General features: G+C 34.8%; 1 protein-coding gene across 1 annotated transcript in view; it reads left to right on the top strand.

The window, feature by feature from the left end:
- Positions 1-24,476, top strand: part of EPC2 (enhancer of polycomb homolog 2) — a 142,556-nt gene that overhangs the window by 88,403 nt on the left and 29,677 nt on the right. The window contains exons 3-4 of the mRNA XM_015110068.3: positions 10,431-10,576; positions 20,588-20,794. Coding sequence (XP_014965554.1) covers positions 10,431-10,576; positions 20,588-20,794 — 353 coding nt within the window. The remainder of the gene's footprint in view (positions 1-10,430; positions 10,577-20,587; positions 20,795-24,476) is intronic.

Below are 24,476 nucleotides of genomic sequence, written 5' to 3' on the forward strand. Positions count from 1 at the left end.
CATATGGATGGTGAAGCTGGAGAGAGGGCCTAGAGAAGAAACCATACCACAAAGAGTGAAATTTTGAAAATTGTACTTCCTTAACAGCCTTTTCTTATCTTTCACATTCCCAGTTTCTCAGAAATACTTTATTTTTCCTAACTAACTTAAACTAGGGATTAGCAAATCTTTTTTGTGTAAAGGGCTAGTTAGTAAATATATTGAGTTCTGGGAGACCACAGTTGATCTCTATAACATATTCTTCTCCTTTTCTCCTCTTCCTTTTTGTTATTACCTTTCTCTTTTTCTCTCTGGCTTTGTTTTTTTGTTTTGTTTTGTTTTGTTTTTTGATACAGGGTCTTACTCTGTCACTCAGGTGGGAGTGCAGTGGCACCCTCATAGCTCACCGCATCCTTGAGCTCCTGGGCTCCAGCAATCCTCCCACCTCAGCCTCCCGGGTAGCTGGTACTACAGGCTTACGCCATTGCCCCCAGCTGGTTTTTTGTGATTTTTGTAGTGATGGAGTTTCACCATGTTGCCCAGGCTGGTCTTGAACTCCTGGACTCAAGCAGTCTTCCACCATAACCTCCCAAAGTCCTGGGATTACAGCTGTGAGCCACCACGCCCAACCCTTTTTATTATTACTTTTAAAATTATCCATTAAAAATATAAAACAGGTTTGTTTGTTTGTTTGTTTTGTTTTGTTTTGCATTTTCACAGCCTTACCAAAAACAAGCTGCAGGCCAGACTTGTCTCACAGGCCATAGTTTGCTGTTCCTTGGGCTAGACTATTTTAACCAAAGAAATAATTGGAATCCACAGGAAAGTAGCTTAGAACCACTTTTCCAAGAAAATGGAAAACATACAGGAAAAGAAGTCATTTGTGATATCACTTGTCTTTTACTTAACAAGTGTCCACGCCTGGTTGTTTATTACTTCTTTTTTGCTTTAAATTAGAATTTTATATGTATGGACTCACAGAATAATAGAAAAAATTATTCCTACATGTAACCATGATTGGATACATATCCCGCCTCCTGTTTTGTTTTTTTTTTTTTTTTTACTATGAATTAATTTGAAATGTTTCCCCATTGAAGCCCTAGTAACTTTAAGTTTTATAAATCAAAAGCACATTGGGTATACGTTAATCTTTAAAAAAATAAGCCAGAGAAATAGATGTAGTAGCTCATACATGGAAAGTGTTAACCTTCAGAGAGGCAGAAAGAAGTACTTTTCTTGCAATACAATATTATAGTTTCCAGTTATTCATAGTTGAGACTTTAAATTATTTAAACTAAAAACCATGATTTCTGTATACACCAATTATTAAGAACATTAATATTAAAAAGACCTATAAAATTGTGTAGTACTTGACTTTCACTTCTGGCTATATTAGAGGATAGTTTGATCTACTAATAAGGTATAGTAATGAAGTTCAGTAGTAATAATTGCTTGACTTTATTGAACACATACTCTGTAGAGGGCAGTATAATATGCACAAATTATTTCATTTAATTTCTACAAGAATCCTACGAGATAGATGCATTTATTGCCCTTGTTTTACAGCAACTAATCTGTTACCCATTTCTATTATTTTGTCATTTCAAGGAATGTTATGTAAGTGAAATCTACAGTATGTATATAACCTTTTGGAATTGATTTCTTTATTATTATTTTTTTTTACTCAGCCTAATTCCATTGAGATGATCCAAGTTGTTGCATGTGTCAGTAGTTTGATCTTATTTATTGCTGAGTATAATTTCATGTACTACAGTTTGTTTGATTTTTTTATCATTGAGGGACATTTGAATTGTTTCTAATTTTTGGCTATTGTGGATAAAGTTGCTATGAACATTTGTGTGCATATTTTTATGTAAACATAGTTTTCATTTCATAAATATTTTTTATAAATATATCTCAGTTTTCCTATTCTTATTGATGGACTTTTTTTGCTTATATGAATATAATGTTATGAATGGCCTTTATGCGTGTCATTCTTGTCCACATTTATGAGAGCTTTTCTAGGTAGGATGTGGGCCTAAAAGTAGAATTGCTGAGTTGTATAAAATGTACACGTTTAACTTTAGATACTGCAGAATTGTTCTTCAAACTGATACCAGTTTATATTTTCACCAGTAGTGTATGAGAGTTCTTGTTGTCTCATATTTTTATCAACACTTGTTACTGTGAAACTTTACAATTTTTGTCAGTTTGATGGGTGTGAATTGGTATTTGTGGATTTAAATTTGTCTCATCAATCACAAATGAAGTTAAAACATGTTTATGTAGATTACTTTTTCATATCTTTGGGTCCATTTTTCTCTGGGTCATTTTCTTACTGAATTTTTAAAGAGATTCTTTATATATTCTACATATTTAGCTTTTTAAATATTTTATAGAAAAATTTTAACATTCAGAAGTAAAAATAATAATAATGAACTGCCATATACTACTGGTCAATATTGTTTCTCTATACTTATACCTTTTCTTCCACCTCCATGATTTTATAGCCATCCCAGCATTATTTGATCTGGGGATGTTAAAGCATAGTTATAATATTATCTAAAAGTATTATAGTAATACTATTAATATTTAATAATACTATTAGAATAATATCACATCACTCCTTAAAAGAAAATATCATTTTCTTCATTCGTCAAATATTTAATCAGTGTACATATTTCTTGACTGTCTTATAAGATAAATGATCTCATTTATCTTACTTTTTTTTAACAGTTGATACTTTTGAATTGGGATCCAGAAAATTTCCATATGTTGTAGCTGGTTAGTCAGTCTCTTAAGATTCTTTTAATCAGGAATCAAGCATTTATCTCTCTTTTCTATTAACTGTATTTCAGGATCTCTGAATAATTGAGAAAGAGGAAGGTTCTCTTTATAGAAGTATTCCAGCTAATGTAAATCAAGCAGGAATGATAAAAAATTACTATTTTGCAACCCCTAATGAGTTAATGAATCAAGGTAATTGTCATTAATGGTTGCTGACATCACAAAAGAAAAGAAACAATGAAAAATTATATACTTCCCGATGAAGATTGATTTTTTTTTTTTTAGTACTCTCCAGAAATGATTATGAGAATGTTTGTTTTGTTTTAAAATCTTTATGGATCATGGATTTATTATACATTTGTATTATATTTGAATCCATTGAATTTATCATCCTTATTGCTGCTTTTGGCCAGTAGGAACCTATTCAGGTTTGCTCTTAAGGTTTTTTTGAAATGATAATATTATACCAGAAAGCAAGAAAATGAAACTGTGTTAGGGTTACCTTACATGTTTTCCTGGCCCAGATCTGAAGTCAGTCATTTCCACAGGGTGCTCTTGTTTCTTTTAGTGGGAAATTTTATTTGGAGACTGTAAGTTGGGTCCTTGGGGTATTCTTTACTACTGGGTTGACCATGTCTCTAAGATTGATTAGTGGACCTGACCTATGAAATATGCACTTAAAAAAACTTTGAGATAAAGTACATCATGAATTTATATTACTACTTCTCTAATTCAAAACTAAAGGTTTTAACCTTCCACACTTTTTTCTACAGTTACTTTTTTTCCACAATTTTTTAAAATATCACTTCTCAAGGATATCTGCATAATCCCCATGTTTTGTCACAGTAGTCTCAGAATAATAATACCAACTCTTTCACCAACAATATAATTTTACCAAAAAAGTTTCAGGGCCGCACACAGTGGCTCATGCCTGTAGTTTCAGCACTTCGGGAGGCTGAGGCAGGCAGATCGCTTCAGCCCAGGAGTTCAAAAACAACCTGGGGAACGTGGTGAAACCCCATCTCTACAAAAAAAAAAAAAAAAAATTAGCCACACCTAGTGGCATGCATGTGTAGTCCTAGCTACTTGGGAAGCTGAAGTGGGGGAATGACTTGAGCCAAGGAGATCAAAGCTGCAGCTGAGATTGTGCCATTACACTCCAGCCTGGACAACAGAGCAAGACCCTGTCTCAGGAAAGAAAGAAAACTAATTTCAGGGTTTTTCATGTGTTGATCGGTTAGGGTATTCCCACTAGAAATGTACAGTCACTTTACTGTATCTTAAAGACACTTTCAGTAGAACCCAGATGACAGTTGGCTTTACTTGTTCCATTTACTTTTTAATTTTAGAGATTTTTTTTTTCAACACGTTAGTTCATTTTGTAATTATATAAAATATTTGCATGATACTAAAAGTTCTGTCTATAAAATTAAGAATATTCAAAGAGGTCTAGTTGTTACCTCTATCCCTGCCTCCCTACACAGTCTTATTCCCGGGTGGCTGACAGTATTTTTGTATTTATGGCTGAAGTGGGTGCTGGAGATGGAGGAGTGGGATGGCAGTGGTGGGAGATTCTATGGTTCCATGTGTAGACTTCCACTACTCTCTTTCTCCTTTGATATGGAGCTTTATACTTGCCCTCAGTGTGCCTGGTGCTTCAGAGTCCACAGGCTCTCTCAAGCAACCTTTGTAGGTCAAACCTTCAGTCTGATACTGTTTGGAAGGAAAAATAGTTGCATAGGTACACTGAATGAGGGAAAGAGTAACTGTTGATTTCAGCCCTCTCAGGGGTGTCCGATCATTTGGCTTCCCTGAGCCACATTGGAAGAAGAAGAATTGCCTTGGGTTACACATAATATACACTAACAGTAATGATAGCTGATGAGCTTAAAAAAAAAAAAGTGCAAAAAAATCTCATAATGTTTTAAGAAAGTTTACAAATCTGTGTTGGGCCACATTCAAAGCTGTCCTGGGCTGCGTGTGGCCCATGGGCCATGGGCTGGAGAAGCCTGCTCTAAGTCTTTAGATGGGGCAGGGCGGGGGTGGGAGTGGGTCCTGCTTCCTGTTGTCTGTCCCCTGCAGCCATTTTCTATTTTAGCATTCTCTTGTCTGCTAATACATGGCATTTATAGCTCTGAAAATTTAATTGATGGTTCTCCCTTTGTTTCTGTTATCCCTAAAGATTTATGCCATTTGAAAAAAAAAAAAAAAAAAACTCCTTTGCTTTTGTTTTAATGGGGTTTTGAGATAAGTATGTGTTCATTTTGCTTTATTTAACCAGAAGCTGTCTCTGCGCTCACATTTCTGTTGGAGGAAATTTGGCCCAGGTATGCTTTAAACCCTGGCTGTTTGAGAGCCAACTGCTCATCTGTGATCCCACAGATATCCTGTGGATTGGAGTGTCACGTATCAAACATGGCTGAGGAGGGTTTAGGGACAGGCACACACAGTGATTAACATCTATAAATACAGAGATGGGTTTACATAAAGAGTTCTAAATTCACAGAATTAAGTTAGAAAAATTATTAATGTGGTTTTTGTTGTTATTATAAAGTCTTAAATTTAAAGTACTTTTGATTGGTTTACATTCAGTGTGTTAGAGGGTACTTATGCTATATGTGCAGTTGCATCCTAGTTGTGTAAATAACCAGAGAAAAGAGGGTAAGTGACCTAAATTCTGGGTGTTGAGTGTGTATTGTCAAAAGGCCATATGTGGAGACTGAGTATAGAAAATAGAATGTTTTGGAGTTAGAATAAGTGTAGCCATTTATAAAAATAAATAAGTGAGTTTATAATTTGGAGGCTTTAGGAAGGCAAAAAATAACATTCCTTTCTGTTTTCTGCTTTGAAACTAATTGATAAATAGACATGGACATAAAATTTCAGCTTTATTACTAATAAAAGTGGTGTGGAAGGTGAGATATTTGGCCTTAATGGACATTCTATTAACCCCTGAATTAGACAAACACTCTAACGCTGGTTGGTCACTGATAGAGCAGGTCTCCCCCTAATAGGAGCAGAGTTAGCCCCTGTACTTAACCATGTAGTGGAGGACTGACTAGAATGCCGCTTCTATGAAGGAAGGAAGAACCACTGGAGAACATGTACCCAGAAGCTGTTGAGCTGATAGGTCCTTCTCCCAGGTTCACAGATCAGTTTCACTCCTTCCTTGGCTGAGGGGAAAATGAACCACTGAAAAGAAGCTGAAAGTGTGCTTTCTAAACTTTTCCCTCCTGGAGATTTGAATGGAAATATGGAGAATAAATGTTTCCTCTAAATGTGTTATATGTAACAGGTATAATATAGCAGTCATATTCATACTCATAATAGTATTATAAAGTAATGGGCAGTAACTGGCCCATCATTGTGTGCGCCATTGAATTGCATGCTACTCATTTTATACCATGCTTGGTAAGCCCCCTTTAATCTGAAAATATCTTGCCACTTTTTGGCCCTGGAAAATTTTCTCATATCATTTCTTCTCCCGGGTTTTCTGTATTTTCATTCCATTAAATAGCTGTGCTTATTAGATACTTAAATATGAATATGGCCAAGTACGAAGGAACTTTGAAAGGTACTTTTAATTAGAAGTAATATTTGCTTTACCAACTAATTTTAGACTAACTATATATATTTTGTAAGCTATAACCAGTCAGTGTGTGAATGCTTTATATATTCAAACAGCAGGTTATACCCACTTTCTTACCTACGCAGAAGCTGTTGCTCTTTTTGCCAGAGAGCAACCAAATTTTCCTGAGCAGTGGTAGCTACCTGATGGCTACTGCAAGGAAATTCTCATCTACTTTCCTTCCTACTTCCTTTCTTCTTCTAATAGTGGTCATGCACCCTCTTAAATTCTCTTATTTTTTTTTTCTTTTCTCTTTTCCTTTCCTTTTCCTTTTCTTTCCTTTCCTTCTCGGTTAACTTCACTACAGGAAGTCTTCCATGTACACATAGACACATGCCCTTATTAGCTTTGTCAATATCTTAATTCTGTTACTCTAGTACATCAAGAAGATGTCAAGTGTCCTGTCTGCCCCCACTCTTCTTTATGTTAAGGTGGGAGGTATTATTGTTTTATCTGTTTTGTTTGGTAGACTGACCTATGGAGCTAACCCACTATTTGTAAAAGTGGTATTTGTAGCAGGAGAAAGCTATCTGGGTTTCAAAAAGTGAGGTATCAATCAACTTAAAAAATATTCTGCTTGTAGTTTAAAAGAATTTCTTTTTATATTTATACATTTTAGAAATGCTATTTTTATTTGGTAGCTTTTAGTATGTCCTTTTTTTCTTTTTTTTGTTTCTCTAAGTGCCATGTAGGGAGTATACAGGTATGACTAAAGTAATCACTGCTTTTAAAGAATTTATACCCCTCTCTGGTAGAGGAGATAATATAACCTGAGGTAAGGAGAGGTACAGGCAAGCACCTGTACCTGGTGGTTTAAAAGCAACAAAAATCTCCAAAATCTATAATGATTCTTACATGGGTTTTGAGTGAAAGAGAAATGGTAGTATAGAATACTTAGAGTGCTAGTGCAAGTCTTTGCCCTGGTTCTGATTTAACACATTGTCAGATCTCCTATCAATTCTCACTATTAATTTTTCTAAACTATTTCCCAGCTTTTCTTGTTCCTTCCCCTGCCTCACAAGCTGGGGTGCTGGCTTTTGTAAGAATAGAATAAGAAGATAGAGCAGATAGGAGGTGGAGGAACAAGAGGTGAGTAAGATTAGGTAGGTGTATAAAAGATGGTCATGCAAAATTTGTATATATAGCCTTGCCCTTGAACTTTTGAAAACTTCTGTTTAACTTATAGATTCAGTATATTGTGTTAACTCTGCTCCACACTTTCCTAAATCTTTCTCTAAAATGTCTCCTAGCTGTATTGACTACCTGATTTTATTGACTGTTTGTTGTTAGTATGTGGATTAAGGCAGATCATTGGACTGTCATTATGTGCATTTGCAAATACAACATCCTTTGTGAAAGGAAGAGTAATTTTTAGTAATCTATGTAGTTTATGAGCTCGGTGTCATTCTGTCATTGACTTTGATGCAGATCAAATTGACTTTTTAAAAGCATGCTTTTGAATTATTGATTATCATGTAATAAAGACAAGGTTTTACATAAAAGATAAGAGAAAAATGCATTTTATTCTCAATAATATTTTAAATGAATAATACTTACAAAATAGTATTTGTCGTTAGTTCACCAATAGCTTTAACTCCTCTGATTTAACTTTAGATTAATCACATACTTAAATACAATAACACTTACAAATTTTAAAATGTGAGATTCATTGGGAGATAAAATACTGCCTACCACATAGGATGGTTGTGACAGTTAATTTAGTATGTTTAAAGCACTTTGAGTACTACCTTGCCCATAGTAAGTGCTATATAAGTTTATAAGTGTTAGCTAACATTTATTTTTGTTTTTATTATTGTTATCTAGTGGTAAAAATTTCTTGAGTGATGAACTGAAGTCTAGATTTTTGAGACGTAGTCATTGACCGATTATAAAGCAAATGCCTTTAGATATTTTAACTCCATCAGTACAGTCTGCAGTAGGAGGCTGATTTTACTAAAATTATATAATTATATACATCTGTTCCTATTACTTCGTTAGTACCTTTAAGAATGTAATGCTTGAATCTGAGAATGCCAGGACATTTCACGTGGTATGAATGTAGGATACTCATTTACACATCGCTGCACAGACAGCCTTTGTATAATCAATCTGTTGGTTATTGATATCTCTTTTACTGCCTTACTTTAAATCTTGTCATGTAATTTCAACACGTAATTTGTGGCACTTTAGTTTTTTTACCCTTTATGGTTTAATAACTTATACGTGTACATGCTTAAAATATCAAACAATACAAATGGGAACAAAGAGAATTCTTTCACCATCCTTGAACCCCTCCTTTTGTAGTCCCCTTATGCAGAAATAGAGATTACTAGTTTTAAGTATTCTTTCAAAAATATCCCGTGCATTTACAAACACGTGTATATATATCCATCCTTGTCCTTTTTAAAACACATATATTAGTGTACTATATATACTATTCCACCCCTTAGCTTTTTTCATTTAATATTCATGAAGATCAGTTTCATTCTATGTCAGTATACATGGGTCAGTGTCTTTCTCAGAGCTTCAGTCTGTATAGTCCATGTATGTGTAAACTATCATTTATCTAATCCTACACACATTGTTTGTTTTGTATTTTTTACTTCTTGCAATGTCATAACTAATACCCTGTGTATATATCTTTTGTTTCTGTGTTCGTTTATATGTAAGATGAATCCTAGAAATAGAATTACCAAGTTCAATAGGATATATTTTTAATGAAACTAATACCAGTTTATAATTGCCTACACACATGGTTTGAGAGGGCTTTTTTCCGCTGTTCTTTCTACAGTAGCATATTATCAAGTTTTAGATCTTTGTCTGCTGAGTGAAACCTATTGTCTTATTATTGTATATTTATCTATCACTGAAGTTAAACTTTTTTTATGTTTAAAAGTCATTGACATTTATTCTTAGCTGGATGTGGTGGCTTATGCCTCTAATCCCAGCACTTTGGAAGGCTGAGGCAGACAGATCACTTGAGCCCAGGAGTTCCAGACAAGCCTGGGCAACATGGGGAAACCCCATCCCTACCAAAAATGCAAAATTAGCTGGGTGTGGTTGTGTACACCTGTAGTCCCAACTTTGCTCGGGAGACTGAGGTGGGATAATTGCTTGAGCCCAGGAGACAGAGATTGCAGTGAGCAAGATCGTGCCATTGCACTATAGCCTGGGCAATAGACAGGATGAGACCTTGCCTCAAAAAAAAAAAAAAAGTCATTGATATTTATTCTCCACTAAAATACCAATTCACATCATTTGCCAGTATTTGCTGAGTTACTAGTTTTTTTCTAATTTGCAGGAAATCTTTAAGAAAATCAGCCTTTTGTTTATATAGTACATTTTTTTCTTTTTGTTCTTTGTCTTCTGATTTAAGTTTTCTAAGTAGAAATTTTAAAATTTTATATAGTCAAATCAGTCTATTTTTAATCAGTGTTATGGCTTCTGAGTTGCTACCCATACTACATTCCTACCCTGTATTTTTTCTAGTATTTTTATGTGTTTTACTTTTTACCATAAAATTTTGTTGAATATGTCACTTACTGGTGTTAGAAGTAGGGTAGGAATTCAGCTTAATTTTTTAAGATAACTAGTCTGTTATGCCAATACCTTTTTTTCCCCGTTAGATATCTGTTTTATCCTCAGTAATTTGAAACGTCGTTTCTATTATACTCTTTGTTCTTGAGCTTGTTTCTCAATTCTTAATTTTGGCAGAGTTGCTCATTATGCTACCGACTACCATGTCAACATGTACATGTCATCTTTTTTATAGTTGCTATTTTATATTGTTATATATTTTCAAAATAAGATATTTCCTAGCATTTTTACTATTTAAATTTTAAATCATATATAAAGCAAAATTTTGTTTTTTCTTCCACTATGCAGTAAGTCTCTGAAATTAATTTTAGATACCTGCTCCTCAGCTCCCCTTTAGTCAGTGTACTATAATTTAGAAGCAGTCTGTAGTCAAATATGATGAACACTGTATAATTTCATAATTTCTCCTGAGTTTAAAGAATTTTTCTTTCTTTTCTAGCTTTTAATCTAGACAACGAGCAACCAGATTATGATATGGATTCAGAAGATGAGACTTTATTAAATAGACTTAACAGAAAGATGGAAATTAAGCCTTTGCAATTTGAAATTATGATTGACAGACTTGAAAAAGCCAGTTCTAATCAGGTACTGTACCATGTAAAGATGTCTCTTCTCTTCTCGTTAACCGAATTTGCACCTTTATTTTGCCTTTTTTTTTAAGACCTGAATGTGTTACATTTTACTGTTTCTTGGATTTCTTTTCCTGACATCCTGGAATTTCTGTTTACAATGTTCCTTGAATAGAGTATTTAAGCACAGTTACCTTGAATAAGAGTATGAAGAGTACTGTTCTAACTGTTTTCCTGCTTGGATAAAAATAATACTAGTTACAATGTTACAATATTTTCTTGATCCTTTCCATATGACTAGTATTGCTGCTTCCGTAACTAAATTTGCTTGCTTGGATCTCTAAGGCAGTCATCTTATGTCAAATCTTGCTCAGATATTTAGGTACTTATCATTTTAAATGGATTTTAATTTTAATTAGTTATACATTATTTCAGTTTTTCAGTGAGGGAAAAATTATTTACAAAAGAATATTCTTTAGTGAGATATTTTATATATGGCACAGGTAACTTAAAATGGTACTGTCTTTCTGGAAAGCAGTTAAGCAGTGTAAATCAGGAGCCTAAAAATGTTTATACACTTTGATTTAATAATCTCATCTCTCGGAATTGTTCACAAGAAAAATAATGAGAAAAAATGTCAGTGATTTTTGAGCAAGAATGTTCAGAATGAATAAGATGTCTCTGGGGTAGACTGTAACACGGCCAGTAAAAATCATGATTTTGAAGGATGTCTAGTGCCGTAGGAAAGTGCACATGATATAATATCAGATTCAGAAAACAGGATACAGAACTCTTTATGTGGAAAACTTTGAGGTTTGTTTAACTCATTTATATTTATACATGTGCATAGAAAGCAAAAGAAGAAGGAAGTTTACAACAAAATGCTAACAATGGTTATATTTTGGGTGCTGGAATTGTTGGTGATTTTTATGCTCTTTATCCTATTTTTCTATGTTTTCCAAATTTATCATGAGCATGTGTTGATACTGTAATTAGATTTTTAAAATAAACTATTTTTAAACATAATTTTTGGTGTACCTGTGTAGTATATTAATGTGCTAATTGTTACTAATCTACTAAGAAGTTAGAATTGCAAATAAACTTTTTACAGTGGATTGTTAAAACTTTTTATTAGTTTACCCATACAGATTCATTATTTTACCCCACAACTTAAATCTTTTAAATCTCTAAGGCATTACAAGCTCTTCAGAGCATTTTCCTTTGGAAAATGACTTTGCTGCATATTTAGCCTGTCAGTTTTTTCCCCATTTTGATGAAAAGTAATATCTACTGTACTATTCAAAGAAGTACATTTTGAAAACTGAATTTTGCAAAATTGACGTTACTGGATTTTGAGAGATTGTCTTACTTGGTTTTTTGTTGGGATTTCAAAAAAGTACCAAATTGATGTTCCTTATAATTGGTGACTTACAGTTTTCCTGGGATTTTAGTCACAGGCATCAGATAGAGTTTCAGTTTTTCTTTAGATGTAAATTTTCTTAGCAATCCTAGACTGGAACAGCCTTTTGGTATTTTTATGATTTTCTGTGATTGCTCAGAAACTACTCATAGTGGCTGAGATGATATCATCAGAAGCCTTCAGCTCTCTGTTCTGTAATATGCTTTCTTTCAGTCAGTAAGTAATATTTAGTGTCCAGGTGGACAAGGCAGGTGATAGCCGTAAGACAGATGACAAAAATTCTGCCCTTGTTCAGTGTATTATCCAAGTGGAGACGGGATAAACCAAAAAAGCATGTAAGCAATACAGTTAAGTGTGCACATGTAATCAGCCCCATCCTATTTTAGTTCTCTTTGCTCAGGGACAAGTTTCTAGGCTGTGAAACAACTCGCTAGGCACAGAGCATGATAGCATCTACTTTCAGCAGTGGAAGTAACAGTGGAGATTTTGTCATTGGAACAAAATAATGGTCCTGTATTAGAATCAAGGATTAAAGATAACAAAGGGTCATCTTCATTCCATTCCCTAATCTGTTAATTTATGGATCTCTTTACTTTTCCTTTATGGGGACTGGCATAGTACTAGGTCCCAGGACAAGGACAAGGAATCAAGTTTGTGGTTAAACTGCCATTTATTAGGTTAATAGAAAACAACAAAAGATAGACTTAGGCAAACCTGCCTCTGTTATTCTGGGAGATGATTTCAATGAAGCCATGATTGAAAACTCCTGTTGCCAAATGCTATAATTATTTTCAGTTCCAATCTGTGTATTTGATTTGTGCTCTCATATCTTGGAGCTGTCTTTACCTTTTTTAAAAAAATAAAAATACAGTTTATTCCCTCTGGTTTTATTGTTTCTCATGACCATTCCTTCTTTCTTTTGCTTGATCCCTTTCATTCAACTCCTGTAAACATCAGGGTTACTTGAAATTCTGTTCTTGGTGTTCTTATCCTACATATTTTTGTGTAATATCAGCTCCATGAATATTTTTGTAGATATAATAATGTATTACCTTTGGCCTTGACCTCTTTCTCAAACTCCAGGATTTTTCCCCCCTTTTGGTTTTGCCTGTTGACATCTTCACATAGATGGTCCATAGTCCTCTCAAGTTTATCCTTTTGAAAACTGAACTTACTGTCTTACCCTACATAATCTGGTAATCTTTATCTCTTCAGTAACTCCCAAACTCAGATCCATCCATTTTTTATCCCTTTCCTTCATTGATAACTAATTCAATTCAGGGTTTGTCAGGTTTTATCAAAGCACTGCATGAAGGAAAGAGATTTGACAAACCCCTGAATTGAATGTTATCAAGTTATTTGATTTAATATCTTCTTTCCAACGTGGCAACTAATTGCAGTACCTAACCTGAGAGTGAATCTTGTACTGGATGGGAGTGGGGGGATGTTATGAAGACTATTTTTGAGTCAATTGATGATATTGGAATATAGAGAGTAGATTACTTAATATTTTCAATGTTAAATTTACTTAAGTTGACGGCTGTGATTATGAAAGAAAATATCCCTATTCTTAAGAAATATACACTTAAGTATCTAGAAGTAAAGAGCCATGTAACTTCCTGCCCTCAAAAGGATCAGAAAAAAAAATTGTATACACACACACACACGATTAGAGCTTGAATGCACACAGATGTTAAAGCAAATATAAAAGCTAACAATACATGAGTCTTGGTCTAAAGGGATATACAGTGTTCTTTGAAATGTTTTATTCTTACAAGTTTTTTAAATATTTGAGATTAAAGTTAATTTTTAAAAATCACAAGCCATCTTAAATGGCATTCTCTTTTATAGGATTTTCTTTAAAATAAATAATAAAACAGTTTCCAAGAAACTGTTTTAATTTTTCTTTCAATAACCCTCAATGTTTTAATATATAAACCCTTATCTCATTCCTAAACTATTGAACACCCTATTTTTAGTTACTGATTAACCTTCTATACCCTATTGACCTTTTACTGCTCTCCACTTATCACACATTCCCATAGAAAGACCACTCCTGCCCAAAACAGAACTCTCCTTCTAACACCCTGGGTAATCATTTTCCATCATTTTCCTTCTTTTCTACCTCATTTTATTCTCTTGTAGAAGCATAATTCCACCCTTTCTCACTCTTCCTTGTGTACCTGTATAGTCCTTGAATATTTTAGTTTCACTTTTCTCTCATTTCTTCAATCTTTCTCTCTCTGCCCCAAAAGGTGCCCAAGTCCCCATTTCCAGGAGAACCTTTTCGTTTGACCCCATCTTTCTCTGCAAACTACCACCCAATGTCTCTTCTTTTTTTGTCATAATTAAATTTTCAGAAAATTAGCTATACTTGGTGCTTCCTATGTTTACCTTTTACCCACATCACAATTCATTTCAGTTTACTGAAAGGGCAGTGTTTAAGGTTACCAGTGGGCTCCTAATTGTCATCAGGAGCCTCTTTTCAACTTGTATACTACTTAATATCCCTGTAGTATTGAATGATGTTGACCAGGATATTTTCCTGATTATTTTATTCTTTCTTCATCTCCTCTTTATCTTCAATGTTGATATTTCATTTGTTATCTGTCCCCTGCATTTTTTCATTTATCTTAAGCTGCTAACAGTTTTTTGCTGGTTCCCAAATCCATACCTGTACCTACCAAGCTCCAGAGCTGGATTTCTAGTGGAACCTTTCCACCTGAGCAAGTATTTCAAATTTAACATTTCCAGACCTCCTTTGCCTCCCCCAGTTTTGCTCTCTGATATGGTTTAGATTTGTGTCCCTGCTCAAATACCATGTCAAATTATGATCTCCAGTGTTTGTGGAGGGCCTACTGGAGGTGATTGGATCATGAGAGTGGATTTTCTCCTTGCTGTTGTCATGATAGTGAGTTCTCACAAGATTGTTTCACAAGACCGATTCACAAGATTGTTTCACAAACTTGTTCTCACAAGAATGTTTAAAAGTGTGTAGCACCTCCCCCTTCTCTCTCTTTCTTCTGCTCCCACCACATAAGACGTGCGTGCTTGCCCTTCGCCTTCCACCATGACTGTAAGTTTCTTGAGGCCTCCACAGCCTGTACAGCCTGCAGCACTATAAGCCAATTAAACCTCTCTTCTTTATAAATTACCCAGTCTTAGGTAGTTCTTTATAGCAGTGCAAGAACAGACTAATATACTGTCTTTCTTAATTAATGATATCATTTTCGTCTTCCATCTAGTTGGCCAGTTTGCACTTTAGTGCTGACTTCTTTAAAATCATCCCAAACATCACTAAATCAAACCAGTTTTTTGTTCCACAATGTTACGCAGGTTGAGTATACCTTATCCAAAATGTTTAGGACCAGAAATGTTTTGGGTTTTAGATTATTTCACATTTTGGAATATTTACAGGTATATAATGAGATTTGGGGATGGAACCCAACTCTAAACATGAAATTTATGTATGTTTCATATATACTTTATACACACAATCTAAAGGTAATTCTTTTTACAATATTTTAAATAATTTTGTGCATGAAAGAAAGTTTTGATTGCATTTTGATTGTGACCTGTCAAATAATGTCAGGTGTGGAATTTTACACTTGTAGCATCATGTTGGGACTCAAAAAAAATGGATTTTGGAACGTTTCAGATTTATAGATTAGAGCTGCCCAACCTGTATTTGTTGCCTGTACCCTGTTCCCTTATTTTTATTATTTTTCACCTGGACCACTGCTATTCTGCCACCAGCTATTTTATTAAAAATTCATCTTCTTAAAAAAAGAAAAACTTCAATAGCTTCCACTGTCTATAAAGTGAAATCCGTACCTCCTGATTCCAGCCATGCTGAACTACTTTCTGGTTCTCTAATGTACCATGCCTTTTATGGCTCTACGTTGTTCCTTCTGTCTGTAATGCCAGGTCCTATATTTCTAATAGTTTTTAGTAAAATTATCACCTTGGGATATAGACTACATGTTTACTAAGACCATAGTCTTATTTGCTGTTCCAGCTATAGTCCTCGTGCTGGTGGTGTTCATAGTACCAGCGGCAGAGGTTTCCCTACTAGATCAGTTCTGTGGCCTGGTTTTAGGCATTATGGCTTCCAAGCCTGATTCACCAATACTTCTGAAGATGTAGAACTATCCAGTATCTTGTAAATAAATTCCATCTGTTGCTTGCAAATAGAAACTTTGACTGATACATGTTCTCAACCTTCATTGTACTTACAAAATTCAAATTAAAAGCGCCTAAAACTCAATATAATAATCACATCATCAGTTTTTTTTCATCATGCAGAATTTTAGTTGTTTACTTGATACTGCATTATTGATTATGCTGTGGCTGGGGCAGACCACAAGCAGATGCACCAAATCAGTGTGGCATTTAGGAAAATGTGGTTCTCATGTGCACTAGGAACAAGTACATTTTTACATGGGAGAGGGTGCCTCCTGTATTTTTTAATTAGTATGTAGCGTGTTGAAATGGATATGTTCTTTACTATGATGTTGAAGTATTTGTATATTAAAAATGAAATTTGGTCTAGATCTTTTGAAGCAGTTCCAGTGAACCCCATCACACAAATTTTAAAACTACCACACCATGCTCCAATGTATGTGTACATGTATTTTATAATTACGTTATATAAAGTTAATGAGCAGTCAGATTATAAAAGTAATTTGAATTTATGTCTTCCATTTCATCTCATTTAAAGTGTTATCTTATTCAGATTTGTTTTAACTTTGTATTATGAAAAGATCAGGGGGGTCATTCCTATGACTGCAGAGAAGGTTAGTTTCAGCATTAGCGGTCTATCAGTATGTAGTTAGAATTGTCTCCTAAATGGCAGATTAATAGAATTCTTGACAGTTTTTAAGACCTTAGAAGGTTATTCATGGAATTGAAGAGATCTTTTTTTGTGTGATCATTTTATCATTCTAATTTCCTTACTCTATTTGTGGTTCAATGTGGGTTAGCACTGTTGAGAATCAGAAAACTATAGTGGAAAATTTAGAGGAAGAAATGAATTGATAAATCCTTCTAAAATAGTCATCTCAAGCATGAAGATCGTAAGTGTTTTAATGGATTAGTATCACCCTTCTGTGGGAGAGAAAAGTATTTTATTTAGCTGTATAGCATTAGCAGTCTTAGAATTTACACAGCTATTTTCTTTTTTGATGTAGACATATGTCCCTTTAAAAAAAAGTAGCACATGATTTATGTTTGAGCACTTACCGGAAGACAGGAGAACTTTATAACTCTACCAGTCTTTGTTGTTGTAGTCTGAAGACCTTTTCCATTTTCTGGGTCTTTGAAGAAGATAATGTTTTTGCCTTAATTTAATTTATGCAGAATACTTAAAATGTGTAACTATGTATATTTTGATTTCATTGAATGCTGATGTTTTCATTTCAGATTGGCTTGCCGTAATTTTGTGGCATTGTGTAAATTAGGGGTCATTTGATAAATAAGATGTTTCCAGTATTATCTATTTAGAATCATATTATAATTTCACTGTGTTGGTTTTGAGCTGTGGTCATTCATTCTTGAAGAGTGTAAAGTAAAACTTGTGTAGCAAAGAGGTGTTTACTTATCAACCCTGAACACAATATAGGCAGTCCCAGATGGAAATTTGTCCTGCTCTGCCCTGTATCTTATTATAGTAATGCTCAGTCCCAAAGTTCTCACGTTGTTCTCTTACTAATTTTGTGTTTGTCTTACCTTTATTGCCATGTCATGAGTTTCTTTAGGTAGCAAATTCATCTTAAAGTTTTTTCCCTTATCTTTCACACATTCTTTAACCCATTAATGGGCTGATGATAATTTTTAATAACTTCCTAGTTGACTGTTTTGTAAATTAAATTACTGCTTAACTCAATGTTTCATAAATTAAAATACATTAATTTTTACGTATACTTCATTTATGTATTCAAAATATATTTATTGAAATTGCTAGACTACAGATTTTGTTGATTAACAAACTAAGTGGTCCTTGTCCTCACAGAGCTAGTAGCCGTCTAGAAGAAAAGCCTATATGGTAGGATACTTTTTTTTAATCTCCCCATCCCTATAATAAGTAAATAATGTAAATCAACTCAGAGCTATCTTGGAAATAATAAATTTACCAGACCCTTTTGCCAGTTAAGTAGCTGGTTTCTACTGCTTTTTAGTGAGTGAAGTACATGCTAAATGATGGAACATTTTTATTTTTAATTTTTTTAGAAGTAGGGGTTCTCAGTATGCTGCCCAGACCGGACTTGAACTCCTGAGCTTAAGTGACTCTCCCGAGTAGCTAGGACTACAGTTGCATGCCACTGCATCTGGTGCTAAATGACAGAACTTTTTTTGTACTGTATAAAAATAGTGAGGTTGTGATTTCGCAGATTTTTAATCATGTGACATAATAATATGTGACAAGTAGCTCTTCCCCACTCACATTGATGCTGTACCCACAATAGAGATACAGTGATACTAGTTGCCTCAGAGTAGCTAAAGATAATTTTTGCAGAATTATTAAAACCAAGATTACTCATAAAATAGAGTGTTGCTGTATAACAACATACAGCAGTGAACTGAAAAAATAGTTAACACTGGAAAGAAATATCAGAATGTTTAACTGTAAAGTGTGTGTTGAATTCTTGTTACTTGTGATGTAAAGAGGGCTTTTAACAACACGGCAATACACATTGTAAGCTGGAGCAAGAAGCACCAGAGAAAGAAATCTGAGCAGGTGTTTTAATTTCAACATACCATGCAGGAGCATAGGAAGCAGTGTTAACCTGAGTACTGTTATATAAGAAACTCATTACTGTTCTGCTGATTGGTGGAAAGAGCTCTTATCCTTCTCCCCATTCTGAGGTTACTTTAAGCTCTTGATTTAATAGTGAGGATAACAAAATTTTATCAAAGATGAAATGATCAAGAAGCCGAAGCACATGTAACACATCACAGAATTGTTTCCCTTGGCCTCCAGAACACATGAGAACTGCCTGTGATGCTGTCAGCACAAGGTAGAATTTTATTAGATCTAGAAAGCTCTGTTCTTACTCTACCACTGTTGTTGTAGACTGGGGTTGACATCACCATTCTGGAGAACTCCAGCTAACAGTAGAAAGTTATCCACTTAAAGGTGGATGTTTGGAAATACTGGTTCTTATGAGTGTGGTCTTATTTTCCAGACTCTGGCTATCCACTTTAAGGACCAAATGCAGCCTCTCAAATGTAGTTAAGCTACCTCTACTAAGACATTGGGTAACCATAGAATGGCCACTTACTATTTGAATGCATTCAATGTATTGTGACATGGACTAGAATACTTAAGTTGACATTGTCATTGTATTCTCTTCCTGTGGTCAAACTAGGCAGACAAATTACAGTAAGAAACTGACTAATTAATTCTAGAAATCATCATCATAGCACTTGAAGTCCAGTGATCAGTGCCTTTATTCCATGAAGTTATACCAACACAAGAAATTATGAGAAATTTATTTGGTGAATTTTGACTTCTTCAATAGACTTCATACAACTTACAGGTCAATTTTTGTATTGATCTTATAATTTCAATGAGATAAATTTTCTCTTCATTTCCAAGTACTAGGGAAACATTTCTTGGGAAGTATCTCAGCTTCTGAAAATGAGCCTTCATCTCTAAAATAATACAAGTAAAAAGATTGGGATAGCATCACTTCAGCGAGACTTCCCAGCCCTGAAATGGCATGATCTTTTTCTAATGTTTGCTGTAAATGGATATGTGTAACCCCCATTCCATCCTACTAAAGCCGATTGTCTTATCTGATCTCAAGGTGCAAGGCAACAAATGTGACCAAGCAAATGTTTACAGCCTTAATTTGAGATGTGTCAGCATTATGCTGGCTGCATTGAAAAAGAGGTAGGTCCCTGAAATACCAGCATTAGAGCTCCTAAGGGAACCGTCCTAGGGCCACTGTCCCAGGAGATGACATTGTCATTAGCAGAATGTGTTAAGAATAAGGATTTTCTAGTACTTAACACTTGGATAGAGGAATTATTTTATATGTCACTGGTACAAAGAATTCAAAATTGCATAATGTTGAAACTTCTGGAAACATGCTAAGTTTGTTTTTATAATCAATTCCAAAAGAGATATATTATAGTAAGTTGCAATATATTCGAGAATATTCATCTTTTATTTTGGAGGCACATAAAAAGAAACCCCCATACCTTCTACTTTCTATAGGAAAACAAACAAGCTAGTAGACTTGAAAACTGATAGATCCTCAAATGTGTATAATATCAGAATTTTGAAGGATCTTGGATGTCTTCTAGTCCAAGACTTACCTGAGGGATAAATTTATTATAGTCTTCCAAAATATCATTAATCCGGCCTTCTTAAGTATTTTCAGTGATACAACTCACTACCTCTCAGGGAAAAATACTAATTTTTAGATAAATCTCCAAATTAATGATTCCTTCATTAAGTTGAATTGAATTGTGTCTTCACCTACCATAATATTATCTGTTTGTAGTTATTCGAACTGGTCACATTTTTTTCTACAGCCATAATTAACTTTTATTTCTTTTTGCAAACATTGTAACCAATGACATTTTGTATTTTTCATTTAGCTTGTAACACTTCAAGAAGCAAAACTGCTGCTAAACGAAGATGATTACCTTATTAAAGCTGTATACGACTACTGGGTGAGAAAACGTAAAAACTGCAGGGGGCCATCCCTCATTCCTCAGATAAAACAAGAGAAAAGAGATGGCTCTACCAACAATGACCCTTATGTTGCCTTTCGGAGAAGAACAGAGAAAATGCAAACTCGAAAGGTAATGTGCAAATTAGGTTTCATTGAAGGTAGCTTAATAGTATTTAAGATCAATAGTTTTTTTTTTTTTCTAGTAACTTGAATAATTTGAACATAATGGGAGCTAATGGCATTGATGACCTTCTATAAGAAATACTACTTTTCGTCTGACCCGTGGTCAGACGCATTATCCTTTGCGCCACTGGCCCACCACAAGAAATCCTACTTTTCAGTAGCTTCTATTGGTCAGTTGTTTATGCTGTTTATCTGCTACCTATGCCTTTTATAAAGGTATTGATCATACCATTTTATGCTTGCAGTTAAAGTGATATGAGGAATTTTGTGTCCTTATGCACCTTGGAAGTTTTGAGCTCTTCAGTAAACTAAATACTCTATCACAGATCTGCTGTGTTTGGGAAGCTGTAACTTGAAATAATACTACTATTCCTTGTTGCTCACTTGAGACCTTACAGTTCCTTCGAAACCATATTGTAGTTCTTCCAAGTGAAAATGGACCTTGCTGCCTCTGGCTACTATAGGGTCGTGGGAAGTAGAGAAGGGTTCATTTTCAACCCTGTTCTGCAAACAGTCAAAGGTAGCAGTGGAATCTTTCTCCTTTTCTGAGTTGTCAGTTGTGTTAGATTTCAAATTGATGAGCTTGTTCCCATCTGGCTTTCAGAAGCAGTATAAAGCAGAATTTTAAGTAAGAGAAACAGGATCTCATACTGTTAAATGATATGGTATAGAGGAAAGCACTATTCTAAAGGCGTATTCACTGTCTTCCATTTCTCATGATTAATAGTAACCCCACACATAAGTATCAGGAACATATAAATGTAAAATAACGAATTATAATGGAAGCCAAAGCATTTTCTGTGGATTCTCCTAACATTGAAAGCTTGTCCTTGTCAGCTGTTAATAATGTAACAGCTGTGAAGCATGACAGCTGCCAAGGATAGTATATTTTAGGAGAAACTCTCTTCCTGGTTAATAACCAGAATTTCTATAATTCTTGAGGATGTGATTTTTTTTAAACATTAGAGGATGGATTTCCCAAGTGTAGATGACATTCCCTGACCCAGACTTGAGTTTTTAATTTGGCATTCTGGTTCTTAGCTAAGGGAATCTGTAATATTTTACTTTTCTAAGACTGAAATAAGTTCATAAATACAGTAAGACTTTATAAATGTGGACTATTGGACATGAGGAAAGAGAGGTTTATCTAAATCATTAGAAAAACCTGAACTATGAATCGCTTTTTGAAAGCAGTATACAGTCATGTGTTGTATAACATTTCGGTCACTGATGGACTGCATATATGATGGTGATCCCCTAAGATTATAATACTGTATTTTTACTATACCTTTTCTATGTTTAGATATGTTAGATACACAAGTACCTACCTTATGTCAGAGTTGTCTACAGTATTCAGTACAGTAACACGCTGTACAGGTTTGTAGCCTGGCAGCAGTAGGCTACACCTTCTAGGTTTATGTAAGTACACTGACATTTGTGTAACAAAGAAATTGCCTAACAACACATTTCTCAGATCTTTGTTCATTTATTTGTTTAAGAGACTGGATCTCACTGTATTGCCCAGACTGGTCTTGAACTCTTGGGCTCAAGCTGTCCTCCCACCTTGGCCTCCCAAAGTGCTGGGATTACAGGCATGAGCCACCACATCCAACCCCTCAAATCTTATCTGTGTCAGTAAGCAATGCATGACTGTAATTAATTTCAGATATATTGCAAAACAGACCATTAGCAATGCCTTTTGAAGGAAAACTATTATTGGACTTCCTTTAGTGAATAGGTATGGAATACTTAAGATTAGCAGTATTAATTGGCATATTGACAATATTTTTTGAATGTTAAAATATGTTTTATTCTTCTTTTGTTCTTACCATTAGAGAATTGCTAGTAACTGGTTCTTGTGTTTAGGCATTTCTTTATTTTGTGGTCACTAATACAGGTTTTCCTGACACTCTGATTCCTACCCTTTCTCGTTTGTTTTTCCATTTTCCTCTGCAAAGAGGTACATTTTCTTTTCTGATGCTCTTTACTTTTTATTCCTTTTGTTTTCAGTGGTAAGAACAAAGACGATTCCCTATCATGCTCACCGTTGCTAGTTAGAAATGTTTATGTGTTTTGAAACGAGAAACATGGGAAAGCACTCAAATAATGAATACTCCCTAGGTGTTCAGGAGGTGGCAAGCATTGGGGTATGCAAAAATGAATACAACTAACAGAGGCTCTCTGTTTTCTGTTTCTACAAACTCAGAAACACTTGTGTAGTTGATGCAAAGGGTAAAAGGTCTTCTGAAATATTTGGCTGTCTAGAATTTAATTTTAAGTCGCTGAACCGATATTTAATTAAGGAGCATGTGAATACTTGGGGGCATTCTTAAATGAGATAGTCTTAAGGCACCAGCATGTCTGAATGCACCGATTGGGAAATCCTGGATCAGCATATACATTTAATATATTTAACCACATAGATTCAACTCTTAGTGTCTGTGCCTTCTGTCCTCCCTTTGTAAGGCCCAGAAGAAGTAAGATAGTTAAGAGAGGAAATTCCCAGGGTAGTGGTTGTCAGTTCTAGCTGCACTATATAACAGTCACCTGTGAATCATCCTTGGTCGTGAAAAGATGTACAGTTTATTCTGTAGTGTAACAATTTGAGAATCACTTCCCTAGAGATTTGGCAGCAAGTACAGAACTGTAATATGTAACTGTATTAGGGAGAAAGGAGATGGCCCTAAGCAGAGATGGTTGTGAGAAGGAGTAAAGGGGGCAAGCGGATTTGGATACAGGGAAGAGGGCCATCTTAGAAGGATAGAAAAAATGTTGATATGAACTTGTGATTTTTAATACTGATATAGTTCGAAATAGATATAGATCTGTGCGTATATGTACATACACATATTACATACATGTTTCCTAGTTCTGTTCACTGAGAGTCCCTGGAAGCAGTGACACCCAGTAGAAATGGGCATGCCTAGCATGTGGATGTTGATTTTAAATACTGTTTTTTGGCTGGGCATGGTGGTTCACGCCTGTAATCCCAGCACTTTCAGAGGCTGAGGCGGGCGGATCACCTGAGGTCAAGAGTTCAAGACCAGCCTGACCAACATGGAGAAACCTCATCTCTACTAAAAATACAAAATTAGCCCGGTGTGGTGGCGCACACCTGTAATCCCAGCTACTCAGGAGGCTGAGGCAGGAGAATCGCTTGAACCCAGGAGACAAGTTGCAGTGAGCCAAAATTACACCATTGCACTCCAGCCTGGGCAACAAGAGCGAAACTCTGTCTCAAAAATAATAAAATATATAAAATAAAGTAAAATAATATAATAAAATACTGTATAAAATAAAATAAATCTGTTTTTCATTAAAGGGAACTAGGGCTCCTTAGGAAAATTATCCCAGGTCTAGGGCTGGGAAAATACAAAGATAAGCCTGGAACACACATTTTGTTATACGAGAAAATAAGAATATGATTGAAGAACATTGGAGCCATGCCAGAAGGATGCAGGAGCCAGCTTGAAAGGGGACTCCACTGATAAGAGCTGGGAAAGTTTGAGCATCAAAATAGATTATGAAAGTAATGGATTCCACCCCTTACAGTAACCCATGAGTCCATACTGATGTGGGTGAGTGGGTGGGTATGGATGAATGAATAGACAGCATTTCCTTACAGTAGA

Source organism: Macaca mulatta, chromosome 12 (genome assembly GCF_049350105.2).
Source record: "Macaca mulatta isolate MMU2019108-1 chromosome 12, T2T-MMU8v2.0, whole genome shotgun sequence".
Taxonomy (NCBI): Eukaryota; Metazoa; Chordata; class Mammalia; order Primates; family Cercopithecidae; genus Macaca; species Macaca mulatta.